Source organism: Drepanopeziza brunnea (assembly GCF_022702325.1).
Source record: "Drepanopeziza brunnea f. sp. 'multigermtubi' strain 214-2 chromosome Unknown ctg19, whole genome shotgun sequence".
Lineage (NCBI taxonomy): Eukaryota > Fungi > Ascomycota > Leotiomycetes > Helotiales > Drepanopezizaceae > Drepanopeziza > Drepanopeziza brunnea.
Genome location: NW_027094082.1, coordinates 1,373,383 through 1,392,500, shown reverse-complemented (window position 1 = coordinate 1,392,500; position 19,118 = coordinate 1,373,383). Strand labels below are relative to the sequence as shown.

Sequence of the window (19,118 nt, the reverse complement as noted above, 5' to 3'; positions counted from 1 at the left end):
GATGTCGATCCAGGACGTGAGGGTCATGTTGAACTGGATGAGATCGTGCGATTCGGAGACCATTCGGTTCAGCTCGAGTTTCTGCACAAGCGAGATGGCCGCTTGGAAATGTTGATGCCACGGGATATCGGGCAGGCAATCGTCGTACCGGCCAACCGAGGTCTGGAAGAAGATCATTCCGAGGGTCGCTTCCAAGATCGACGAATGGTCGGTGTCCCGGTTCAGAGCCTCGCAGAGCTCCGAGATGGTCGCGTAGCGGTGGCGCATGATGTCGTTGTCGATCTGCTCCCCCTGGATGTTCATGGTAGCTTTGCAATGCTGCGCTGCAATACTCAAACAGCAGTGCAGGTAGCACTTGTTGCCTTGGAGAGCAGGGAGGACGTAGTCCGTTCGCGCGGAGCCATGTTGATTCGTCTCGAGGACGGGGAAGACGGTGGGCAGGACATCGACAATGAAGTGGTCCAGCAGTCTCTGGTCGCCCTCGTCAAGCTCAATGGCAACTTGGCGGATGCTGGACGGGGGACCGTGCGAAAAATCGAACAGATTAGTGTTCAGAGCTTCTTCGGCCAGGGACCCTCTCCGGTCACCGTAGGAGCCTTCCCACTCGCTGTCCAGTGGGAATGATGGGAGCATGGCCTCGGGTGGTGGCGGGGGATGGAAGGTGCTGAACGTGGAGATGGTCGATTCGCGGCGGGTAGGAATATCATTGACGAACATTTGTCTCTCGGTCTTCACGTCGATTTCGTACGGAGAGTATTCTGGGTACATGGGGGCGTAGTGTGAGTGGGATGAGTGCATATGCGAGTTGTACGCGGTGTAGTCTACGATGTGAGGAGGCGCGTTGAAATCAAAAATGGAGTCGATGGAAGCTGACCGCGTTCGATCCAGAGAGTCCGAGTAAGTTGCCGACGCGGGAAGGGAGTGCGACAGTCCCGGCGGCGTCTCTGGGGCCGGCGTCACGGTCTGGTTGGGCGCCGATGATGTTGTCTTCTCGGTGAGCTTCTTGCACTTGATGATCACCTTGATGTTGTCTTTATGATTGCGGCGTTGGTCATTGTTGCTCCACCATATCGGCCGCTTGTACTCGCAGCAGAGGCCGAGGTGTTTGCAAGCTGTGCAGGCTGGCGTGCCTTCGTCGCACTTCTTTCTTCGTAGTCTGCATGTGTAGCAGCCTTCAAGTTCAAGTTCAAGTCCGAGTCAGCATGCGTGCAACCAACCTCTGGAGTTAAGCGACGACCGCAGGGAAATATGAGCGGAAAGGAGAAGGTAGAAGTCAAACAGCACCCACCTGTTCGAGACCTTCGATGCATCTGCATCTTTCCTTTCGGAGTGGTGGTGTTTGCCTTGGGAGGCGGCTTGGGCTTTGGTTGAGAGACCGCCATGGCGACGTTCGATCTGCCCGCCAGGAGCTGTGGTGGAGGGGGTTGTGTTGACATTTGTACCTCGCATGCGAGTAAATAGTGGGGGGCAGGCCTGACTCGAGGCTAGTGGGATATGGTAAAGTGATGGGAGACCAGGATATGCCAAGGCGATAATTGGCGAGACCGGGGGAAGGATTGATTGATTAAATTACTACTAAATAATGAGTGACGGGTCAAAGTAAGTCCAGCTTATCTTTGACGGAGAGGTTGGGTCGAGGTCGAGATTATGGCGAGGTCGAGGTGTCGAGGGGGTGGGGATTAGGAGGAGGAAGAGAAGGAGATGAGGAAAGCGGACGGCGAGGTCGAGGTACACACAACTGACTGGGCTTCAAACTCTCGTGGCATCTGGGACGTCGTCTGGATGAAGCTGTATGTTGGTTCATATATGAGCGCAAGCGTCGACTATCCAAAGATTCTATTTTGGGAATCAATGAATGAGGTATCTGACCTATCTACAGATATGGCTGCTGCTCCTGTCCTGTCCGCATGCACACGTGTGGATTAGCTCGAGGTGGTGGCCGGCATGGGACCATGGGGCGATGTATGGAGCCGTTAGACTCACAGCTATTGCTATTTACAGTACCGTACCGTCCTGTCGCAGGCCAGAAGCGAGGAGAGTGAGTGGTTGGAGGGACCGCCATTGCCATCTCGGGCACCACAAACCCACAACCGACAACCCACAAGCGACAACCCACAAGCCAGAGCCAGGTATTGTACAGGGTTGAGAGCTGTGACGAGCCAGTAGGGGCAGCAGACCGACCGACGTCCCCCATGGCAGACCTATTTTCGCGAGGCGCTTCCTGCATCCAAGCCCCCAGCCGCCGGATTTACCCAGCCAGCCAGCCGGCCGGCCAGCCAGCCAGCCCGCGCTGCCCACGGAAATATGGCCCAATCCGTCGAGACGTTGGCTCTGGACCATCAGACTCGAGTCTGACGAACCACGTCGAGTCGGAGTCACTGACTGAATGCACTTTGTCTTGTCCCGTCAGAGCTCTTCTCCTCTCCCCTGCCCTGCTGGCCGACCAAGCAAGCAAGCAAGGCCCGGCCCCTGCATCTGCTTCTGCTTTTGCCGGGTAATTATGCATCGACCGTAAGGTTGTCGATACAGTAGATGCAGTCCGTAGATACAATCGATACTGACAGAGCTTGTCACCCCACACCCGGCTTGCCGTCAGTACGTCTTGCCGACTTGCGGTCTTGCGGTCTTGCGCTCTCAGCTTCACGGCCCATTGGGTTGGCACAGCTGGATGTACAGTAGCAGCAGAAGCTTGCCTGTCTCTTCCAAGTCGCCAACCGACGGCGCGCTGGTCGGCTGGTCGTCTGTCTGGAGCCAAGTGGTTCGTCATGCCCGAGTCAACAACCACTCACTCGTTACTCGTTACTCGTTACTCGTTGCTCGTCACTCGTCGTACAAAGAGACATTGTGGTTATTCCCCGAATCGTGAGTCTCTGCGAATCGTGTCGCGTCAAAGGGCGGTCTGGTTGCGATGGGCCGAGGAAGGGGGAGGGTGGGGGAGAGGGAGGGGGAGAGGGTGGGGGAGGGGGAAGGGGGAGGGAGAGGGAGAGGGAGAGGGGAGAGGAGGAGGAAGAGGTGTGGCTATCGCGTGACCGTCGTCCATGGATGGATGGATTGATTGATTGATTGTCCGTGGTCCATGGTGTATTGTCCGTGTTGACCGTTGTCTATTGTCCGGCATCCGTTGACTCTTGTCCGGTATCCGTTGACCATTGAGTGGATGGGAAGTTAGAAGAGAAGAGCAGAGAGAGGCTGGAAGGGACTGACTGGTGGAGAGCAGAGCAAGGGACGTTCGTCGTTGTAAGAAGAAGAAAACAAGCGAATCACACGGCATTAGCGTCGACCCCCGGGCGGATGCTCCCGTCCAACGATTGACAAGTTGTGTCCCTGTTCGTCTGGGGGCCCATGCCCGTGCCCGTGCCCATGTCCATGCCTCCGCCCACGCCCACGCCCACGCCCACGCCCACGCCCACGCCCACGCCCACGCCCACCTCTACATCCACGCCCACCTCCACGTCCACGTCCACGTCCACGTCCATGCCCACCCCCGCCCTCCGTCTCTCTCTCTGCGCCTTAACTCTATTTCAAGCTCCCCAAATTGGACTATGGACTATTGAATGCTAATTGACTCCCCTTCCCAGCGTCAAGAATGCAAGCAATAACCGCCCTACACAGATCTATTTCGGGTGGCCTCATTACTGCATTAAATATTAAACATAAAAATTAAATGCAGTCAATTAAGTCGGTCAGTCGGTCGGTCAGTCGGTCGGTCAGTCGATCAGTCGGTCAGTCGGTCAGTCACTTAATCACTCAGTCACTCAGTCACTCAGTCACTCAATCACTCAATCACTCCACTGCATATGGACTGTGAACTTGGACCTGCACTGGAACCGGGACTGGAACCAGGACTGGAACCAGGACCAGCCCGAGACCCGTGCAGGATCTTCGTGAAAGCTTTGTTTGTGTTCACGCTTGATGGAAGCCAAAAAGAAAAAAAAAGAAAGAAAAAAATTTCTCGTGTCATGCCGCATATGCGCATCATAAGCAAGATCATGGATAGATGGAGAGACATCCAGAGAGAGTTAGGTACTCCGTACCTACAGCACAGGACAGTAGAGAGAGAAGCCGAACGCATTCATGCCACCCGTGATCAGTACGTGCAGTGCAGTGCAGTGCAGTACAGTAGCAATCCGGGCGAGATCGAGTGCCGGGGCGCGGCGACCGGGGGCTCGTCGTTTAGAATTCCTCCATTAGGAGATGGTACGAGGACTAAGATCTCCCAGCACCGAAACTCAATCTGGAAAGATGGCCAACGCCTTGCTGACAGTACAGAATAGAGTGTGTCCTGGTGAACGGAAATCCAGGGTCGTCGCCCGCCCCCGCCGTCGTTGTCGTCGTCGTCGTCGCTCCACAGGGGACAGCCGAATGGCGAACTCAGTTTAGACTTTTTCTTCCCTTCCCTTCCCTTCCCTTCCCTTTTCAACTCTCCTCTTTATCCCGTACACCCAAGAGAGAGCGCGCCCGAATAGAAAGGCGCAGACACCACCTCTCGAATGCGATTGATCAGGTCGACACGAGTCGCTAATTTCACAGAGGTTCAATCGGGTGCTGGAGCTGCGGCCTCCCGTCGCCTCCTCCGCACGTTCCGGGCTGGGCTGGGCTGCGGGCCTGCGGACGCGTCGTGGTCCTGGCGTGGCCATTAGAAGTCGCGGACGGGACGGGACGGTACATAACGGTACGGGACCTTTATGATAGCTATCTACAATCGAATTGTGATACCCAGCATCGTCGCTCCTCGCCAGCCCACTCACTCCATATGGTCCACTCAGACCTCCAAGCTCGTGGCTCTTCCTTCAGGTCACCCACCATCCGGCCTCCGCGAATCTGATCGGTCTCTTCCGGGGGAAGGGGGGGGGTCCTCGCCAGGCCGCCCGCATTTCAGATGCAGTCATGTGAGCGATGTGTGAGTGCTCTGCGTCCAGCAATTGGTCGAGTGCCAGTGTGCAAGTGCCCGGCCTGGGAGAGACAAACGCGTCAAGTATTGACCCGCGGCCAAACAGCATAGCAGGAAGCTCCGGTCGTGCTGCATGGAGTCATGCCGCCCATAGGAGGGGGCAAGGGAAGACAATGGGGGTGTTCGCTCAAGAGTGTGCAAGAGCTGGAGCTGGAGCTGGAGCTGGAGCCACTACCGACCGGGTCGTGGGTTTTGAGTTGAGACTCGAGTCCATCCATGCTGGCTGGGCCATACTACTACCGGTACTGTATCTGCGGTGACTGGTGGGTGCATAGGTCGATCGACTGTACTGTTGATGCTGTCCTCCGGACTGAACTGATGAATCCCTCAAACCGACGGTGAGGTTGAGACATTCCCAGGGAGGGAGAGTACCTCTGATGTGGCGGCCCCGGGCGAGAGACCTCTGCTGGCGGTGCGTTGCGTTGCGTACAGGAGCGGGGTCGGGGTTGATGTTGACGCACCGTGATACTGTGAAGGTGGTGTGTTGTAGAAGTGGTGGAACGTTGAGGCCCAGCCCAGCCCGGCAGGCCAAGGACGAGTTGGTCCGGCAGAAGATCTCGACGTATCCTTGTGGGGGGAGGGGGAAGGTTTTTTTTTTTTTTTTTTTTTTTTTTTTTTTTTTTTTCCTTTTTTTCGTTTTTCTTTTTTCCTTTTTCTTTTTTTCTTCTTTTTCTTGAGAAAGAGATAGGCACTCACATCCGTCGCATTGCTTGTAGTCAAGCGAAATCCACAACCCGGATGAGCTTCAATCACATCACATCACTCGACATCTGCTTCGGCTGCTGCTGCTGCTGCTGCTGCTGCTGCTACTGCATCACTAAGCCTGCCATGGATTGAGGAATGGGAGTCTAATCATATTTCCCCAATGTTGATATTCCCGCCCCAAGCGATCTTCTTTCCTGAGAGGGCCAGGCGGAGAGCAGCCGATCTCTCCACTGCTGCCCAGATAGTCCTTGTACCCCAGCCCAGCCCAGCCCACTTCTCTTCATGAACCTGAAATGGCCTGCTCGAGTTCCGACGGGCCCTCGTCGTCGCTATTGGCCTCGAGCGTTGGATGAGCTGGTAGAAATTAGACTTGTCGCACTTCGCCTCCAGGTCGTCACTGAACCCGGAAATATGACTTGGGACGAGGCCAGCCAGATCTTTGGCAGCAGGACTCTCTCTGATGAGATTTGACGAGATAGACGAAGCTCTACCGGCGTCGGAGGGTGGGCGCGTAAATCCAATCCCGGTGGCCAATCACCGCATTTCTCGGACCTGGGTATTTGCGTGTATGGGGATTTGGGAATTTGGGTGTTTTGGGTAATTGTTCAAGGTTTGGCCGATTCCCGCATTGGACGGGCTGCAGTTGCTGGTTGGTCTCTCGCTTGCGTCCACCTTCCCCCCCTCCCCCACTGGTCGTTACTTAGTTGCACTCTGCTCGACAGGTCAGGAATAGTCACATCACACACACAACCTTACACAATCACACACAATCACACACAGTCAGTCACTCACTCATCACTCACTCATCATTCATCTCACTCAACCACTTGATGCAGAACATTGGGCACGGATCGCTGATCACATCGCATTTACATTTGTCCTATACCGGCATCAAATCCATGCTGGCTGGCTGTCGAGGGCGGTTGAGCTCAACTCATACATATATACTCGAGCAGGCGCCGGCATCTCGAGTACCCTTCCCCTTTGATGTTTCTGGCCTTTGGCGCCGTACCACCTCTGTCTGTCCGTCTCTTGGTCTGTCTGGGGTTTCCTATACCATCGTGACACGGTAGTCGTCTCCATCGGATCTCTCAGAAAGTTGTCCGGCAACGGCAAAAGCTAGTCACCTAGCAGTACCCTCGCTCCCCAAGATGCCCACCCAGCCATATAACAACATGATGGTATGTTCTGGACTCTGCTGGCCATTTTGGCTTTCGGTACTCACTAACGGGCTATCAGCGCCGCACATCGTCGCCGGTGACACCCATCGACCCGAGAGTGGAGATGTTCCAGAGGGGACTGTCGCAAGATGCATTCTTCAACATGAAGGCGCTGGCGCCACGGCCCATGTCAGAGGCCACCGAGTTCGACACAGACTTCGAAGACGACATGAGTGAAATTGAAATTGAAGACATCTCGCCTCGGCATAGCGTGAACTCGGTGAGTGCTCTCAGTATCGGGTCGACACTCACTTACTAATAGAAACGCAGGGCAGTAGAAGGAGTGAGAGAACGCTATCCTCGTTCGAAGAGGTACACACACCGAGTCCGAACTCGGAGGAGTTCAACTATTACCACTTCGACATGACGACGACGAAGAAGGCAGTTGAGGGACCCCGAGGACCGCATCTTTTCCGAGCATCTGTCAACTCGTCCTTGCAAGAAGAGGAGGAGGTGTACCTCGCCATGTCCCCCATGACACCGCGGCCCTCAAAGTTTCAGAAAGCGCCAATGGATACGTCGAGGGTTCCCGAGATACCGACACGGCACCACCGCCATCCCAGTTCGCTGACGGACGCTGTAGAGAATCTGAACTTGAACGAGGTTGCGTTGTGGACACCTCTGCAGGTCGCAAGATGGATGTACGATGCGGGCTTCGAGCCCTCGATAGTCGAGAAGTTTGAGGAGAACGATATTTCAGGGGCAATCTTGACCACCTTGAAGTTCGAGGACCTCCGAGAGCTTGACATTCCATCCTTTGGGCAACGGACCAAGGTCTGGAACGAGATACATGTGCTCCGGGGTAGCGTGCCGGACACACCGAAGCCACCAACGCCCATCGATGAAACAATTTCGCCTGTGGAGTTCCAGCCATCGGCATTTCAACGACCGGCCAGACACACGTCAAGGAGGGAAAACGGAGCATGCGGATCGGAAGAGGAGCCGAAGCGTCGCAAGAGTTCTCGAAGACGACACCGAGCACGAGGACCCGCAGACATCATCTCGCCCCTTGAATCGGTCTCTATAGTCGGCATTGAGCAACTCATGCCCAAGCCTCACAAGTGCGCCAAAGGCGAGAACTGCTCGAAATGGAAGAAGCAACAGCGACTCATTGAGAATTTCAAGAGGGATCACCCGGTAAGCCCCGCCGGTGGCTCTATCTGGATCGCTGGCGATCCTGGGAATCCACTCACAGCCAGCGCCGTCGCAGAGGCCATCCGTCCGGTCTCTGACGCCGTCCCCTCCGTCGTTGCGTCGTCTGATGTTCTTGGCCCTTCCAGACCAGCTTTCCGCCAGTTGGAGGAGGCAAGCCTCCGTAACGTCCAGTTACGCGACCCTCAGGAGAACGTCAAGCAGTTCCTCCAATTCCAGCATGTCGACCACAACCAAGTGCAGTGGTCGTCAGAAGAGCCTCCGTCCCCTCCCTACGAGATGTTCCCAACGCTCCCAACTCCAAACCAGAAGCTCCACAGCCTTCCCAGACTCGCCATCCCACCTCCTCGGCGGCCACAGCCACCACGGTCAGCAAGTGCCAATGCCTTCTCCCCATACCGTATGGAGCGTGTTGAAGCGATGTCTCCTGAGCTCCGCAACGCAACCCAATCCCCAGCAACAGCAGTCCACCGCTTTGGCACCCCCTTCTCCGAGATGGACATCCCAGTAACAGCTGTCCCTCTCGGGCCCGTTGCACGAGACGCTTCCCAATCCGTACCACCCAACATGTCCTACCGACACTCGCCGGCACCCATCCCAAACCCCCACCCCAACTTCGCCCCGGCTCCCCTCTCACGCACTCTCTCTCGCGTTTCCGCCCGCCGGCCTTCCTTCGCCATGCCCCGCGTCGACGAGAATTCGAACCTCTCCACCGCACCACCCACGCAAACGAAGTTCCACGCGCACCAGACCCAGATCCAGACGCAGCCGCCGCACCAGCCCGGCCGGCAGCACACCAAGTCGTACCCCTGGTCTCCCGTCGACAAGCCTGCACCGCCGCCCACCGCCGCCACCGACGACATCTCGGCCCAGGGCTGGATGAAGAAGCGCAAGACCAAGATGCTGCGCCACGAGTGGCACGAGCACCACTTCACGCTCAAAGGCACGCGCCTCACCATGCACAAGGACGCCAACGCCATGGAGGCCCTGGAGTACATCGACGTGGACGACTACGCCATCGCGTGCTCCTCCCTCGCGTCGGGATCGAAGCTCAACGCCGCCTTCAAGGCGATGAGCATCTCGCGCGGCAGCAGCAGCAACAGCAAGGAGAAGAGGGACGAGTCGGCCTTTGCGTTCCAGCTGATCCCGGCGGCCATCGACAAGGGCCTGCGTCTGCGCAAGCGGGAGAGCGCGATGCTGACCCACGGACCGGGCGAGGGCAAGGACAAGGACGCCGCCGCCGCGAAGAACAAGACGCACTATTTTGCGGTCAAGAGCCGAGACGAGCGGATCGATTGGATGAGGGAGCTGATGCTTGCCAAGGCCCTGAAGCAGAAGAGCGAAGGCTACGAGGTTAATGTCAATGGCAACGTGATCTGAAACTGAAAGTCCCTACTTTGGGGGGGGGGGGGGGGGGGGGGGGGGGGGGGGGAAAAGGAAAGAACGAGAGACGTAGCTCATTTTTAGGAGGTGGATTCATTACCTTATACCTTTTTTTTTTTTTATACTTGTTTACTTCCGAGCGAGTATTCTTCGCTTGGAAGATTATGACGATGACGATGATGATGACGACAGTGATTTTTTCAGCGGGCGGCATTAGTGGGCGTTTCAATTCCAATATGAAGTTTTTTTGGGGGAGGGGGCGTGGGGGTTCTTCCACGAGCCTGAGCTTCGCTTGAATTTCATTCAGATTGGATTCCACTTTCAGATTGAGCTTTGAAATAGAGAGAGCACTCACTCACTCCCTCCCTCCCTCACTACTTCCTCCTCCTCCTCCTCCTCCTTTTTTGTAGATAGATAGTAAGTAGATAGATAGCAGGTCTACGAAGATTTGAACACTGAACACTGAACGCTGAACGCTGAACGCCGAAAGGATGCAGAAATCCCGAAGTGAAAATGAGAATCGGAAAATAGTTAGATAGATAAGGTAGATAGATAGATAGATGACAATACCCAGGGCGTGACATGATGATTTGTGCCTCGGAGTGGGGTTTTGTCTGGCTTTGGAGATGGAGGATACAGAGCGCGTACCTACCTACCTAGTACATACGACAAAGGACTGACAGAGGGGACATGAATCGAACGAAGAGATAGATAGGCGAGGGGGCGTGTGGGTTGGGAGGTGGGGGGTGGGGATGGGGGGTTTCTGGAGTGGTGATGGAATAAAACGCAGGTGGGATGGTAGGTTACGGTGGATTGTACTGGTTGGGAAAATTGCGAGAGTGGTAGGGAGAGTGGATGGATGAATCCTCGCTCGAGTTGTGATTCGGAGAATCCTCCAGTGTTTTCCAGTCCCGTATGCCCATGTTCGGAGGCTAGCAACGTCGCGCAATGTGTATACTCAGCAGAGTTGAGTTCTCAAGGTACTCTACATACCTTCTTCCGTGCTTCTATATCGTCCCCCGTACAATATTGTACAATCGTGACATCGGCTCCATTGCCCAAACGCCAGGTCAGCTTCCCAATATGCTACAAATCTACCCGTCCCTTCTCAAATCTGGAAGTTAGTGGTCGAGGGCTTCGGCCCCGCTCGATTCGTCACCACCTGCCAGTCGATTGCATACCACCAGCTCTGCGCATACGCCTTCTTGCCTCCCACCCCGCCAGCGCCAACGCCGTAGTCCGCAAGATACACATGCTCCCACGTATTGATGCACAGCACTGGCGTAAGATCGGCTCCCCCAGGCGCGAACTTCCCCTGACTCAAGGGACCATGGGCCCCAACCTGATTCGACGCGCCCTCCCTCTGCAGCCTCCGGATCGATTCCGACACGGTCCTGTCCTCGGTGTTCATGTCCACCGGCTGCTGCCTGTAATGCGCCGCCGGGAATGGCGAGCCCGCCAGATACGTGCACAGCAGGCTGTATTTGCCGCGCGGCGATCGCATCAACCACACGAATCCCGGTCCGAACATGGCGTTCGCGGTGGCGATAAATTCTTTGCGGAGGGTCTCGATGGAGCCGAAGGACTTCTCGAGCTCGAGTCTGAGGATCTCGGGTATGGGTACTATGCCCGTGGAGGAGAGGGACTCGAAGAAGAAGTGGTTGTTGAAAGCCATGGAGGCGTAGTTGAAGATCGGGGCGGATGCGGGGTCGCGGGCGTACCTGATGGCTATGGTCTCGGTTTTTTGGTTGGCGGTTTCTCCTACTTTATGGGGGTCAGTCAACCGTTGATAGAGTTAAGGGGGGTGTTTTTTTTTTAAAAAAAAAAATCGCATGAAGACGCTCAGGGGCAATCCGATGGGACCAGTCGAGTAGAAGTATACACCGCAAGGAGAAATTTGACATACCAGCTACGAGGTTGAGCTTGTCTATCATCAAGCTCTGGTACTGTGTCCACGCCATATCGAAGCCATGGACCGAGAGCAGTCCTGGAACGCCATCTTTGAACGCAGGGTTAATAGCTGGCACTGAGTGAAGCGATCGTTGGAAGATTCGGAGGCAGTGCCGTGTGCGAGGTAACAGTGGTCGTAGCATGGCGGGCAGAGCAGGGTGATGGTGATGCTGTCAACCCTGCTCGAAATATATTTTGCAGAGTCGCGATGCGATGCCCGCATACTAAGTAAATTGATTATGGTCAAGCCTTATATTTCAGGCTATGACATTTTAGTCCCTCGTATTTCAGGCATTAGATGGCCTGGCAAAAAGTCGGGCAAGAGGCGAGCCGCGAGCCCCGATGCCTCGGTAAGATTGTGAGGATGCTTCCGCTTTTCTCTCTCGTCGCTGAAACGCCCTTTCTTTGCCACTCTACCCAGAAAGCATGAAATATCGTTCTGATAGATTGGTCTCTCTCGAAAGAGAAACGACCTTGGACGCGGTCTGAACTCTGCCAGATAGCTACAATTGCCTGTTGCAGGTGGCAATGGCAGATGCGTACAACCACCATGTGGAGGCTTTTAGAGAAACTGAGTATCCTATGCTTAAGGGTAAATACTGCAGACCACAGCTTCACAAACAATACTAACTTCATCTTCAGACTCGGTTTACCTCGACCATGCCGGGACCACTCTTTATTCGAAGTCCTTGATGGAGAAATACATGTCAGACATGATGTCCAACTTGTATGGCAATCCTCACTCAGCTTCTGCCTCCTCCCAACTATCGACCACTCGAATCGAAGACATTCGCCTGAAGGTCTTGCGCTTTTTCAACGCGGACCCAGAAGAGTTCGACCTTGTCTTCGTCGCCAATGCCACGGCTGGAATAAAACTGGTCATCGAAGCCTTCCGAGAGTGCGAAGGAGGCTTCAACTATGGCTACCATGTAGACGCGCACACAAGTCTTGTTGGGGCTCGAGAGCTTGCCAAAGCAAGTCGGTGTATGGATGATGAGGATGTAGAGAATTGGCTTGCAGGATCGGAATTTCTTGCGTACCAAACTGCAGACTCGAGGGTCAACCTCTTCGCGTATCCTGCCCAGTCGAACATGGATGGGCGCCGCCTACCTCTTTCGTGGACCAATAGAGCTCGATATGGCCCATTGAACACTTCAACATATACCCTCTTAGATGCATCTTCGTTAGTCTCCACGGCTCAGTTAGATTTGAGTAATGCAAGTATGGCCCCAGACTTCACGGTCCTGAGCTTCTACAAAATATTTGGCTTCCCGGATCTTGGTGCCTTGATCGTCCGAAAGGAATCCGGTGCTATATTGACGGGACGGAAATACTTTGGTGGTGGAACTGTGGATGTTGTACTGTGCAATAAGGAACAATGGCACGTTCCCAAATGCGAATCTCTTCACGAGAGTCTCGAAGATGGTTCCCTACCATTCCACAACATCATGGCATTGGATGCTGCGATTGACACCCATGAGAAACTGTACGGATCAATGGAGCAGATCTCTCGGCACACAGCTTTTCTGGCCCAGAAGCTATACGACGGTTTATCTTCGCTACGGCATTTGAACTCGAATCCTGTCTGCACAATCTATTCCAAGGGTTTTGCTTCGAAGTCATTCGCCAGCATGCAAGGTCCTATCATTGCGTTCAACCTGGTGAATGGTAACGGGGCCTGGGTCAGCAACACCGAGTTTGAAAAACTTGCTGCTGTTCGGAAGTTCCACATCAGAAGTGGCGGACTTTGCAATCCGGGAGGTATTGCTGCTTGTCTCAACCTTGAACCGTGGGAGATGCGAAAGAACTTCTCTGCTGGTTTCAAGTGCGGAGCTGAGACAGACATCTACTCTGGTAAAATTACTGGTGTGATCCGGGCTAGTGTTGGAGCAATGAGCACTTTGAAAGACGTTGAATCCTTCGTATCATTCGTGGAGGAGTTTTACGTCGAGAGGACTGTCCCTGCAGCCGCTCCAGATTCTCCATCACGCCTGCGGTCGAAGAGGCTATTTGTAGAGAGCTTGACCATCTACCCGATTAAGAGCTGCGCTGGCTTATCTATCCCAGTCAACACTGACTGGGAAGTACGCCCGGAAGGACTCGCATGGGACAGAGAATGGTGTCTTGTCCACCAAGGTACCGGACAAGCATTGAGTCAAAAACGGCATCCGAAAATGGCTTTGATACGCCCAGTTATCAACTTCCGGGAGGGCGTTTTAGACATCCGATATCAAGGCTCTACAGAAAATATCACGGTGCCCTTGTCCTCTGATCCGAAGTTCTTCGGATCGGCTGGTAGTGCGCAACCTTCCCGAGTCTGTGGCGATGCCATAGTTGCTCACACATATTCAAAACACGAAGTCAACGAATTTTTCACGAGAATCCTGGGTGTCTCCTGTGCGCTCGCCCGATTTCCAGCTGGAGGATCAGGCCTGAAATCCAGGCATGCGAAGGCACACATGCAGATATATCAGAAGCCGAGGCTGATTTCTTCTCCACTTCACCCAGCAGGAGTCGGACCTCTCCCAACTCCCCCAGACTCAGACACCGAAGTCCAGAAGAGGCCAATCCTTCTCTCAAACGAGAGTCCAATTTTAGCAATCAACAGAGCAAGTCTCGATGCACTGAATGAGGAAATTACCAAAGCTGGCGGGAAGCTTGCCTCTCCCTCGGTTTTCCGAGCCAACATTGTGATGTCGCCTTTGGAATCTGGTACCAAAGAGCCATACAGCGAAGATCATTGGACTACTTTGCACATCGGGCCACAGAGGTTCCAGGTGCTGGGCTCGTGCCGGCGGTGCCATATGATTTGCGTCGACCAAGATACTGCGCAGAAAAACGAGGAACCATTTGTTACTCTAGCAAAGACACGCAGGTTCGAGTCTAAGATATTTTTTGGGTCTCACATGTGTCACATTCCGTCGAACACCCTCACGAAAGAGAGCCAGTATCCCACGATACGAGTCGGCGATGTTGTGACAATAGGTGCTGAGAGTTGATAGGGCATTGGATAATGACTGATCCCTATTTTCAAATCTTGATTTTCTTCTCTCTCTCAACTCTTGTCTCTTCTGCTTGTTGATGGCAATAAATTCCTGATATAAGGAATCTATCTAGTGGTTGGCGGCAGATAATTTTGATATCTGTCGACTCGATCTCATGGCAGAAGCAACTCGCCAACAAGGTGTCTGGCTACCTAATCGTCGGCTCGCTTGGGTGGGCCTCCTTACAGCCCTCTCGGTCTCAATCGGTATAAGCGATTGCGTTACGAAAGCGAATGCGTTACGAACCGAGTATGTTTGGATATATTCGAAATAACTTGACAACGAATAAAGCTTCAATATTAAAATTCCTATATTTAAAAAAGAGCACGATTGCGTCGATTTAAGCATTCAGGTTCCAATAGTATAGCTTCTTTCGTTGTTAAGCCATAATCGATGGAAGCAAAGGCGAAACGGAGGCTGTAAGGAGGCCCAGTGCCCACCTAAGCGAGCCGACGATGACTTGTAAAATGCGACAATCACATCTGACATAACAGCCGCATCCTTGCTCTCACAGTACCATATCGCTCAAGCGTTTTGATTGGACAGTAGATCTCCCCGATTCTCTAGGCTAACTAACTAACCGAGGAATTGCTTTCGAGGTATTTAATCGTTATTTGTCCCGACCCATCAACCTCTTCATGTTCCGGTCTTTGATCTGCAATTGCTCTTCGAATTGACATTCTATTTGGATGCTTTCGTCGCATACTACAATGTCTACCGGAGTTGGTATGAGCTCTTGCTGTCTCTCAGGCAAGGTACATGATGGTACTCCTACAGGCAAAATTGAGACCATCGGACATGTCCAGACATACGTTGCTGCTCCTTCAGATGGATCCAAGGCCAAGACAATTGTCTTCATTGTAGACAGTGAGATTCCATCCCATCACCATGAACACCCGATCACACTCAGACTTATCATACATCTCCAGTCTTCGGCTGGGAGTTTAAAAATGTTCGTCTGCTAGCAGACAACTATGCCAAAGCCGGGTTCTACTGCTACATTCCCGACGTACACCAGGGCGATTCTCTTCCCCTCGACTTCCTCAATTCGGTTGAGCCGCCACTCAAGACCCGCGAGCAAATGACCATGATCGAGAAGACGAAAGCCACAGCCGTCGTCGGTACGACCTTTCCTCCATGGCTCATCAGGCATAGCGAGGCTATCACCAAACCCATTATTGAGAACTTCTTCAAGGACGTCCGCCAGATTCCTGGGACCGGGAAAGTCGGGGCCCTCGGCTTCTGCTGGGGAGGCCGATACGCCATTCTCGCCGCGCACGGCGTCGCTGATGCTGCGTATGCGTGCCATCCATCGCTGGTGGCCATCCCTGGCGATTTTGATGCAGTCACCAAGCCGCTCAGTTTGGCTGTGGGAGACAAAGACTCGTTGCTGGGTATCGCTGCTGTTGGGCAGATCCAGGATTTGATGGCGAAGAAGACGGCACTGCCGCACGAGTTGAGGATTTACGAAGACCAGGTTCATGGATTTGCGTTAAGGAGCGACTGGAGCTCCGAGAAGGATAAGAAGGCCATGGATGATGCTGAGAAGCAGGGGACGGAGTGGTTCAGCAAGCACCTGGCTTGAGCGAGTGTTGATGGCTGAGATGAGCGGCGGAAATAATGGTATTGCAATGTCACCCACAGTATTTGACAACCTCGCATGAGGCTGATAACTTTAATCTGCCCGGTAACGTTCAGGTTGATTTCAGCACTTCTGTTCCGGGACTCGAGTGCTGTTATTGTTCACGTTGGAATGCATCCCTTCAGATACACACCCATTCCAGCCCCACCATTTCTCGGCTGCCATTTTTGTGATTTTGTTGACTTCTAGGCAGTTCTAACCCGAGTCAGGTCACACCAATATCCGTTGCGACTATTTCTTTTCGTGAAATGTCTCCAATCAGGAGGGCGCCGGTAGGGCCAACGTCATCTTCATTTACAACATCGGTCGGGTACGACCAATTCCAACACCCGGAGGAGTCAACAGATACCTCCATCTCACGGTAATCATGAAATCCGGCGCCTTCTCGTCGTGGGTCATCGGCCTCTGTAGCCTGACCTTTGTCGTCGCGGCACCTTCTCCTCAGCTTGGCCAACTTGGACCTCGTAGTCAGGAATCGTCTCCAAACCCTATCAAGTCAACTTATCCGAGCGGCGTCACTGGTACGTTCAACAGTACCATCGTAGTAAGTGGGATTTCCCTGCTCCGAGTCGTGAACCCAGGCTCATATCAACAGGTTATTCCAATCCCGTTTTCGGTAGCTCGGTCTGTTATTCCTCGGCAATGGGGCATCAACGAGAATGCATATCGCGAAATCCTTCCTGGCTTTCCCAGAGACTCATATCCTGTAAGCGAGAACTTCTCTCAGAATAGCGCCACAAGCTGACAATCGCACAACAGCTCGTAGTAAGATCAGGTGTCGATCACGACGTTGGTGTGGCCAGCCTCAACTTCGCTTTGGATGACTTCCAGGTAATATAGATCCCCGATATTCGCCACCCAAGATGCTGAATCAAGCCAGTCTGTTCACGTCTTCTTCCCTTTCGTTGATCTGCTTGGAGATGGGTACTCGAGCTTCAACTACAACAAGTATCTCCTCCTAACATATTCGAACGTGTTGGCTATCGCCGGCGCGGGCACGGATGGAACGTAAGCTTTACCCTGACGTCCGGCGTTGTATTCTGGAAAGCGAAATGGTGTAACGCCAAGGCGATGTTTGAATAGGATCTTGAAAGGACGACCGGACTCGCTAACTCATGTTCAGCATACCTGTCCCATCCACCTTCAAGCCGAACCTAGAGGCCTACGCATATTCTTCTTCCCAAAGCTGCCCAGGGGAGATCTCCTTTGATGCCTACACCACCGCATTTGCCACTAATGCAACCTCCCCCTCCCACCTAACAGTCTCGCAAAAATACACTCCAACCTGGGAAGTCGGTCCTTGGCCAGTAAACTTCTATATTAACGTTACCAACCAGCCAATATTCACTCGTGGCATCAACTGTAAGAACAGGCTCTTATAATGCAGATCTGACTCATAACGCTCCTCAACCCCCAAGCCAGTGTATCCTGACGCAGTACTGATACCATCACAGGTGACAACCAGATCTTCTTGTACAACACGACGCTGTCGACCGGCCAGAACGCTCCTCGTGGCATCAAGGGGTCGGTCAGTCTAAGTGCGCCCCTACTGCCTAAAGACTCGACCTTCCACAATATTTTTGGCGTCAAGGTCGACACAGCTTTCCTCGAGAAGAATGGCGTCCCATGCTCGTCTCTCAAAGGATACCATGGGACTGGACCGGGCGATCGCGGATCCGCATAAGGGACTGGCAATCACCACGCTCGTGACTCCGGTACCGTGGGGGAGTCGAGAGAGGGGGAAAAATCGAACGAGTCTGCCGGTGAATCTCACGAGGTCGACACGGCCGCGCTGTAGGGCGGCGCCGAAGGTCATCATCGGGCTTCGCATCAGTGGATGATGGACAAGACTTTGATATAGCACGGGATCCTGCAAGTCAACCGGCGAAGTACTACTGTACTCACAATGGAAAGATGATCACTGGATATGGTCAAGTGGAAGTATCATCAAGTTTCACCCTACACAATTGACCCCTTCAAACCTCTAGATCTCTAGATCTCCACCGCTAATGCATTATATGCGTTATACTGCTAGCGTACCAAGGTCAGTCCGTGAAGAGCCCCATCTTGCGAATCGCATCCGGAGGTTCTAGTTGTGTCTATGTCTAGTCCATGAACAGTCCCTCTACTCAAGCGAGTCGGGCCACCACAGTCGCCCGACAGCCCAGAAGTCCAGCTCTTCCTGCCCGGCCCAGAGCCAGGCATTTCACATGAGGGCCGACAACCAAATCCATCTCTGTCCACGTACATTGCTTGCTTGCTTGCTTTTGCCATCAACCTTCACGGGTGGATGATCTCGATTCTTGTATTCTATGGTATTGATCACTGCGCAAGCAACAACTACACACCCTTTTCCAAAGAGCTCGTTATGGCAGGACCGAACCCCTAATGCTGATCTACCCAATACGTCTTCCATCTCTCTCCCTCTCTTTCTGATTCACCTGGCACGTCTATGCCATTCGCTGTGCTACCAGAGACCCTCGTCGCTCACTCGGTCGACAACGACAACGACGATGTTGAAAGACGTCCGCAGGTAGAAAGTCGGCGCACTGACTATTGTGTAACGGCATGCATGTTTATTCACTTTTGAAAGGGAAGATGTATATATATATATATATAAAAGGAGGGGTGAGAACGATAGAAAGATGGCCCTTTTTTTAAAAAAAATAATAATAATAATAATATTAATCATAATAAATTTAAAAAATCGATAAAATCCCTTTTGCTCAATTTTCCCTTCTTTTTTCGGGGGGGGGGGCTGAAAGAGGGGTGTGTGTGGTCTTTCCTTTGGGTGAATAGTAATAGTAATAGTAATAGATGGATATTGGATATACATGCTGGATGGATGGATAGATGGATGGATAGATATGGATACGCGGGATAGAGGAGGGGGAAGAAGAGGAAGAAGATCAAGGGTATCTATCTATCCATCTATCCATCTACCGTCCCATTCTGGATCTTCTTTTTCTTCCGGGGGGTTCCTCTTCTTCCCTCTCCTCTCCTCCCTCTCCCTTCTCCCTCTCACTACATTTTCCATTTACTTATAGTAAAAACATTTTTTTTAAAAAAAG

The 19,118-nt window shown here is 53.2% G+C and overlaps 6 protein-coding genes across 6 annotated transcripts in view; 4 read left to right on the top strand and 2 right to left on the bottom strand.

Moving 5' to 3' along the window:
- Positions 1 to 1,449, bottom strand: part of L3040_009163 (uncharacterized protein) — a gene marked incomplete at both ends in the record, with an annotated part of 2,157 nt that extends 708 nt beyond the window's left edge. Inside the window, 2 exons of the mRNA XM_066155874.1 lie at positions 1 to 1,156; positions 1,289 to 1,449. The exon at positions 1 to 1,156 is cut by the window's left edge and continues 708 nt beyond it. Of these exons, the coding sequence (XP_066010155.1) occupies positions 1 to 1,156; positions 1,289 to 1,449 (1,317 nt within the window). The remainder of the gene's footprint in view (positions 1,157 to 1,288) is intronic.
- Positions 1,450 to 6,807: 5,358 nt separating this feature from the next.
- On the top strand, positions 6,808 to 9,408 carry L3040_009162 (uncharacterized protein; the record flags this gene model as incomplete). The annotated part of the gene is made up of 3 exons (XM_007293964.2): positions 6,808 to 6,837; positions 6,896 to 7,096; positions 7,147 to 9,408. 3 exons carry the CDS (start codon positions 6,808 to 6,810, stop codon positions 9,406 to 9,408), a joined length of 2,493 nt encoding a protein of 830 aa, XP_007294026.2.
- Positions 9,409 to 10,519: 1,111 nt separating this feature from the next.
- L3040_009161 (uncharacterized protein) lies at positions 10,520 to 11,504 on the bottom strand (the record flags this gene model as incomplete). The annotated part of the gene is made up of 2 exons (XM_066155873.1): positions 10,520 to 11,175; positions 11,318 to 11,504. The coding sequence occupies 2 exons, from the start codon at positions 11,502 to 11,504 to the stop codon at positions 10,520 to 10,522; spliced, it is 843 nt and encodes a 280-aa protein (XP_066010154.1).
- Positions 11,505 to 11,889: 385 nt separating this feature from the next.
- On the top strand, positions 11,890 to 14,360 carry L3040_009160 (uncharacterized protein; the record flags this gene model as incomplete). The annotated part of the gene is made up of 2 exons (XM_007293966.2): positions 11,890 to 11,953; positions 12,004 to 14,360. The coding sequence occupies 2 exons, from the start codon at positions 11,890 to 11,892 to the stop codon at positions 14,358 to 14,360; spliced, it is 2,421 nt and encodes an 806-aa protein (XP_007294028.2).
- A 755-nt stretch (positions 14,361 to 15,115) lies between these two features.
- Positions 15,116 to 15,990, top strand: L3040_009159 (uncharacterized protein; the record flags this gene model as incomplete). The annotated part of the gene is made up of 3 exons (XM_066155872.1): positions 15,116 to 15,131; positions 15,183 to 15,272; positions 15,335 to 15,990. 3 exons carry the CDS (start codon positions 15,116 to 15,118, stop codon positions 15,988 to 15,990), a joined length of 762 nt encoding a protein of 253 aa, XP_066010153.1.
- A 424-nt stretch (positions 15,991 to 16,414) lies between these two features.
- Positions 16,415 to 17,731, top strand: L3040_009158 (uncharacterized protein; the record flags this gene model as incomplete). Its single annotated transcript, XM_007293968.2, has 6 exons — positions 16,415 to 16,591; positions 16,643 to 16,753; positions 16,807 to 16,878; positions 16,928 to 17,055; positions 17,171 to 17,409; positions 17,502 to 17,731. The coding sequence occupies 6 exons, from the start codon at positions 16,415 to 16,417 to the stop codon at positions 17,729 to 17,731; spliced, it is 957 nt and encodes a 318-aa protein (XP_007294030.2).
- Between the last annotated feature and the right edge of the window lie 1,387 nt (positions 17,732 to 19,118).